The following is a 7500-nucleotide window of genomic DNA, read 5'->3' as shown; positions in this document are numbered from 1 at the left end:
AACTAAAGCAAAAGGTTTCACGCTGGAGACTTTGCATCACGCCTTGTACATTTTACCCACACTAATCCACGCCCTAATTTCCTTTCCTTTGTATGTGCCTCACTTATGGTCTCTTTTATTATCGTTATTTTATATTCCCCTGGATTGGTTTTATCCTGATAGCTGTTCTGATATTCACACAGACTGAAGCCACCCAGGTATATTTTGGAAGGGTGTAATAGGTGCATGTATCTTTTTTATTTTTTTTATTTCTCCAAGCTGTCCCTGTATGTTCACCATGCCCATGTACTTGTAATTTACCATCATACCCACAGTGCACTGCTGCACCTTCTTGCTTGGCCTTAGCTTAGGTGACTGGTTGCACAATAGCCTTGTTCCGCAATTATAATGAATTACAGTCCTGCCTTTTTTTTTTTTTTTAACTACAGCAACACAGCCTGTTAAATAAATATATGCAAGTATACACCAGCAGAGAGGAATGCTCATTTGTGCAAAGGAACAAAAATGAAAATATATATTCATTTGGTCAGAGTTCATAAAATGTTTTTATTTTTTTATTTTTTTATTTTTTTTTACTATTTACAGGGAGACTATGTAGAATAGCTCTATTCAACGAAACAAAATGAAAATATATATTAATTTAGTCAGGATTGGTGAAATAGGTTATTTATATTATTTGCAGGGTGACTAATAAAATCTAAAATGTAAAACAGCACTGAAGAGACTTATAAATAAGAGATCTGCAGCTCCCAATAGTACAATAGCACAATAGTAAATAGGGATATTGCAGGATGTGTCCCTCTACAAATACACAAACCTATAGAATATATAATGAACCATATATAGAGCCCTTTAGAGCTGATGTATAGGTGCATTAACATATAGAGATGACTCCATATTCCCTGCTTAAATAAATGTGGAAGATTTTCGTTGGAAGAGTTACTATGGAGAATACCTACATCCTACTGCGTGATTAATAATGATGTAAAATAGTCCCTGAAATGGTAGCAAAAAAATAAAAAATAAATGTGATCTTTTAATCTCAGTTGGCCACAATTAAAGGGGACTACATTGTATAACTCAAATATCCTTTTGCATAAAAACATATGGCTTTGCTATAAAAAATTATGACTGGAAAACACTGACCCATTAATAGCCTGCGGACTGATTTATACCTTATTGTTCTGCTGCGCAGTCACATGGCCCCAGCAGCCAATAGGAATGCAGTCTGCCTTCAACTTATTAGGTGACTGTACTTCTTTGTAGGACCAAGTTGTTACATGAAATCTGCAGTTTCATAATTTCAGGAGGTCCTTTGCTCTGTTCTATGGCCATGTCGACTTCTGGGACTCTGAGCAATTATTATGTGGACTCTTTTATAATTCACGAGGGGGACGAGCTGGTCCAGTCTAGATATGGCTCTGGCTCTCTGGCTCAGCCACCCAGACAGGCAGCCCTGGGAGAACATTCTGAATACAATCCGTGCAGCTTCCAATCTAAAACTTCAGTGTTTAGCAGCCCATGGAACCCAGTGCACCCTCAGACTGGCAATAACGTGTCCAGTGTGTACCATCCCTATGTGCACCATCAAGCACCCCTAACAGCTTCAGATGGCAGCAGGTATATGCGGTCCTGGCTGGATCCCATGCCAGGATCATTGTCTTTCCCAGGCTTGCCATCCAGCAGACACTATGGTATTAAACCTGAGCCTCTCCCCAGCAGCAGGAGGGGGGATTGCACCACGTTTGAGGCTCACACTCTGTCTTTGTCTGATTATGCCTGTGCCTCTCCGGCTGACAAGGAAAAGCAAAATAACGACGGTGGGTTTGCTGCCAGTAGTGGAGAAAGCCTTACAAATGCAGAGAAGCCTCCCATTGACCCAAGTAAGTGAATCAAATATTTACCTATGCAAATTATTGATGTACTGGATAGCTACAGGGAAACAGATCAGAGATCTTTGGAATATGCAAATGATGCTGCTGGAAATGGCTCTGCTGGGCTGTAAATAGAGCTATAGGTTTATCAATGGACCCGGTGCAAGCTAGTCCCATTTCAATATCTGCATTCAAATTGGCGCTTTGCTGGAAATAAATAATTCATCATACAATTTTGTATTCAATTTCCTTTAGAATTACTTTAATATGTAGTGCAAGGGCCTGCCCCATTGCAAAGTGTTTAGGTCTGACCTCATATTATATGGTTTTGCTAAATTGTACAAGAAAATTGTATAATGTATGGTCAGCTTTAGACATTTTGGGGGTTATTTACTAAAGCTGGAGAGTGCAAAATCAGTTTATTTCTGCATAGAAAGCAATCAGCTTCTAACTTCAGCTTGTTTAATTAAGCGTTGGCAATAAACCTGGAAGCTGATTAGTTTCTATGTAGAAGTGAGCCTGATTTTGCACTCTCAAGCTTTAGTAAATAATCCCCTGTTTCACTTCATCATGGATGATCTGTTGTTTATATTACACACACACACACACAGACATATATATATAAATATATATATATATATATATATATATATATATATATATATATATACGCAAGTCCATCTAGTTCAACTAATATAAAAAACACAACATCAGGTGAATTATATCAATAAGTGGGATCTATCATGTAGCAGTAGAGAATAAGGTGGGTGTGGTATGTATGATCTATATATATATATATATATATATATATCTATATATATATATATATATATATATATATATATATATATATATATATATATATATATACACAATTCCATAATTCCATCTAGTTCAACCAATAGGAAAAAAAGAACCGTATCAATAAATGGGGTCAATCATGTAGAAGTAGAGAAGAAGGTGGGCGTGGGATGATCTATATATATATATATATATATATATATAGGTAGATAGATAGATAGATAGATAGATAGATAGATAGATAGATAGATAGATAGATAGATAGATAGATAGATAGACACCACACATGTCCATCTAGTTCAACCAATAGAAAAAAAAACTAACTGTATCAATAAATGGGGTCAATCATGTAGAAGTAGAGAATAAGGTGGGCGTGGGGTGATCTTAATGCATATTTTAGGATTCAGCAGGGTAGCACTATCCATGCATGCATGCATCTTTTTTGTATAGGGCATTGTAAACATGACTTGAAAAATGTCCTCTCTTTTCTTCTTCTTCTTCTTCAGACAACCCAGCAGCTAATTGGCTGCATGCAAGATCCACCAGGAAAAAACGCTGCCCTTACTCCAAGCACCAGACCCTGGAACTGGAAAAGGAGTTTTTATTTAATATGTACCTCACAAGGGACAGGAGGTATGAGGTGGCCAGAGTCCTCAATCTTACAGAAAGACAAGTTAAAATTTGGTTCCAGAACAGAAGAATGAAAATGAAAAAAATTAACAAGGACCGACCAAAGGACGATTGAAGCAGTGGATGGATTTACTCAAACAAGCGATTCTACTGTATCCAGGCCTCATTTTTTTTCCCTTCTGATAAAACATTGATCACTTTAACAAAACCAAGAACCATTACAGTCATGGTTTACGAGTGCTATCAAAGAGGTACTGTTTATTCCTTAAATTATTTCACGAACAAGGCAAAGGGGCATTAGGGTTGGGCTGGCTTACAAAAAAAAAAATCTACCTGTTCTACTTCTACAATACAGACTACCTTACTATTGTGCACAATTATATATTGACTGTACAGACTAGCCGAGTAGTAGTTATAATTATTATAATTATTATTATTTGCTCTTTTTGTGCAGCAGGGAAGTCTGCTGGTATACTTGAATAATGTGTTTTATGTAGTGAATCTGTGACCGATTTATGTGCGTGAATGTCGTACAAAACTGCGATCTAGGATTAAATTGAAACTCAGGTTGTTTAAAATAAGGTTAGTTTTAGTACACAAGCTTGTACCGTTATTTGTTCTCTCGTTATATAGAGATATATATATATAAACAGCTGTTGGAAGGAGTGTCCGATTGATCTATAAAGTATTCACCTCAGTATTGTGGCAATCAAACGATTGCAACAATCTGAAATGTTGTCTACGATTTAGGTGTACCTCTAAAGTCAGTCCTGTATATTGTCTAGAAATAAAAGATAATGGACTATTAGCTTGATAATGTGCACGACTTGGCACTGAGGAGCTGATGTTCAAACTCGATCTACATATATATACATTAATATATATGCAGAGGAAGGGTTCTACTACCTATAGCTTGTGTTATGTCCTACTTGCTCACTGTATTGAAGCTAAATTTATTAAGAATAATAAATTATACACAGTAACATTAAATTGGGTATATTTCTATCTTTAAACAATAAAATAATAATAATAATTTATTCCTAACAGAACTCTTTATATTTACAATAGTTACCTCATGGCCTGTTGACCAAATTATTGTGCTGAAAATATATTCTTTTTTTGTTTTTGTTTTTTTGTTTTCAAATAAAATATTTTTGTTAGTTGTGATAAGGCTATTTATGTTATTATTCCACAGTTCCACAGGGGCAGTGATACATGTAAAATTTTTTAGTATAAATGTTTTTCAATATACACTCTCTCTCATCCCTTTCTCTCTCTATCTATATCGATATCTCCATATCTATCTATCTATCTATCTATCTATCTATCTATCTATCTATTTATCTATATATATATAATCTATAGTTATATATATATATATATATATATATATATATATATATATATATATATATATATATATATATATATATATATATATATATATATATATATATATATATATAAAGATAGATAGATAAGTATATATATATATATACAGATAGATAGATAGATAGATATATACTTATTAGCACATGCTAAATACTTACTGATAAGCAAACTGGTAATGGTCATGTGATAAATCCACAATGCATTTCTTGGAGCTAAGGACAAACAATAAATAAATAATTATTCCAAGCCTCCCACCTCATTCATCGAGCTCTAGGAAACGATTTGATGGCCTAAAAGATCCTTGTCGCCTTTTTGCACATTGGGGGGAAATGCATAGTTTGAGAACCGGTTTAGTAAAACAAGTCAGTTCTCTTAGAACTCAAGTCCTGACAGAGGATGTTGTTGGGAAAATTCTGAGCCATATAATGCTATAAAAGAAAATGACTGCTGTTAGGTTTATGGAGTGTAAACCGCTGCAGGCTTTTCAACAAAACCTGGAGGACATGCCAATGTTTTCTACAAGTCTACATAATTACCCTGGAAAATGTTGGTGAGATATACAATATGCAAGTTGCAGAAATATTTGTTTTATTTGATAAAAATCAGGGATTATTTGGTCTGAAATTATGGCATCTGTTTGTTTTTTTTAATTAAAGAGAATGGTCATTGCTGTTCTAAGGTAAGAAAAAAATTATTGCTGGCTTTTCCGGGCACTTGGGACGCCCTCTGTTGTTACAGGCAGAAAGGAACTTCAAAAGAATGGACACTAAAAAGTGTGCAATAAATGGCTGGTCTGCAAACTGTCTGGAATTCGCCTCTTAATGACTTTATAGCTGTCCAGCCGCAATTAAGATTTTCTACAGAAGCCTTTTCATTTGTTTTGTCTGGCGGATTTAGATAATGTGCAGAGCGGAAATAACTATCTCTCACTGTTCAGTAACATTGAAATCTTTAGCCTTTGTACAGTTATAGGCTCAACTCTTTGACTGGGCAGGCAGCAAAACATCCACATGCTGTTTTATATAGGTTGGGAACTGAAACAAACAGCTAAGGGTTATTTTGCTGGGTGCATGTGAATATCGCATTTGTCCAGCAGATGGCAGCATAACACTACTAATGCAAAGATTTAGAAGCTGATACACCCAAAAGGAAGCACTTTTTTTTGTAATTTCCCCCCTTTTTTTTCTTGCAAAGAGGTAACTGCTGTTGAATTCTAAACATGGACTCTATCCAAATAAATTGTTATAACTGTGTTGCTTTTTTCAGACCACTGACTAAATAAGGATATTATACTGATAAGGATATAAGTATATATTTTGGCATTTTAACATCATCCAGTAAGATTTCTTGTTATTATAAACCGTCACTACAATATCAGATTTCAGGAAAATAACCCTGTTTACCGTTGCACAGTATATGTATATATAGACAGATCTATCTATCTATCTATCTATCTATCTATCTATCTATCTATCTATCTATCTATATATATATACACACACACATATATATATACATATACTGTGCAATATATATATTCTCACATACTTTATATTCGTCAGTTATACCTTTTCATCTGAAGCATAATCTCTACAGGTTTATTAAAATCAAATTTAATATGGTTCAAATACTGTCTGCCTTTATTGTGTAAATATATCTAATATATGCAATACACATTTACAAAAAGCTGAGTAATGAAATTTTCTTCCTGTGTTTACACGTGTATATATCAACTCCAATTTGCTTGCAAAGATCCAATAAAGAGTAATTTTACCTTATGCTATACACAGTTGAGAACAGGACTGTAAACATATCATCAGATTATAAAATATAAATGCATTTTTTTGTTTTAAAAAAAACCCAGAAAACAAAACTATATGCAGGCAAACCCCACTTTTAAGTACACAATGGGGTTTATTTACTAAAGCTGGAAAGTGCAAAATCAGGCTCACTTCTACATAGAAACCAATGAGCTTCTAACCCCAGATTGTTCAATTAAGCTTTGGTAATACAACCTAGAAGATCATTGGTTTCTATGCAGAAGTGAGCCTGTTTTTGCACTCTCCAGCTTTAGTAAATAAACCCCATTGTGTACTTAAAAGTGGGATATGCCTGCATATATATATATATATATATATATATATATATATATATGTGTGTGTGTGTGTATATATATATATTGTTGGTATATGTTTTGTTTTGTTTTTAAACTTATTGTGCAGTCCTTTTTCAAATCTTCCCAGCATGGAGTGTAATTAAATTCACATTTATGAACAAATTGTTGTTTCTACTTGACACATTTGGAAGTCTACTTGCAGCACATCTGTAGACATTTAGCATTTGTGAGTGCTGGCCACACATTATACAATCGTCTTATTCAAGTCTCCATTAGGTTTACCAAAACCAATATGAGGTCAAACCTAAACACGTTCAATTTGTATACAATCAGGTAGGCCCTTGCACTACATAGTGGAAGGTAAATCTAAAGGAAATTGAATAGGAAAATGGTATAATACTTCCCAAAATAAAAGCAATATCCCATCCAAAACATATATTTGCACTATATGCACATAATGATTTAAATATACTCAGTATATAGTAGATTCGTGCAATTCCGTATTGTTTCAGACAAATGTGTCTGCCAGCTAAGCCCCTCCCACAATTAATACCTTCATGAATATATACGTAGAGATCTAGTGACTGCTTTTAATGATACTTGCTAATAAAATGGCTTGCTTTTATTTTATTTGTCTGGGGGTCTTCATTCATTGCTCTCATATTAAATAATCTGTGCAATAGTTAT

General features: G+C 34.2%; 1 protein-coding gene across 1 annotated transcript in view; it reads left to right on the top strand.

Moving 5' to 3' along the window:
- Positions 1 to 4295, top strand: part of HOXA9 (homeobox A9) — a 4829-nt gene extending 534 nt beyond the window's left edge. The window contains exons 1-2 of the mRNA XM_077491342.1: positions 1 to 1883; positions 3182 to 4295. The exon at positions 1 to 1883 is cut by the window's left edge and continues 534 nt beyond it. Of these exons, the coding sequence (XP_077347468.1) occupies positions 1328 to 1883; positions 3182 to 3420 (795 nt within the window). The 5' untranslated portion in view covers positions 1 to 1327 and the 3' untranslated portion in view covers positions 3421 to 4295. The remainder of the gene's footprint in view (positions 1884 to 3181) is intronic.
- Positions 4296 to 7500: the final 3205 nt, after the last annotated feature.

The sequence above is a fragment of the Lithobates pipiens genome, unplaced genomic scaffold (assembly GCF_037356315.1).
Source record: "Lithobates pipiens isolate NorthernLeopardFrog02 unplaced genomic scaffold, aLitPip1_a1.2 Scaffold_19, whole genome shotgun sequence".
Taxonomy (NCBI): domain Eukaryota; kingdom Metazoa; phylum Chordata; class Amphibia; order Anura; family Ranidae; genus Lithobates; species Lithobates pipiens.
Note: the sequence above shows the minus strand (reverse complement) of the source record. Positions and strands in the feature narration are given on the sequence as shown.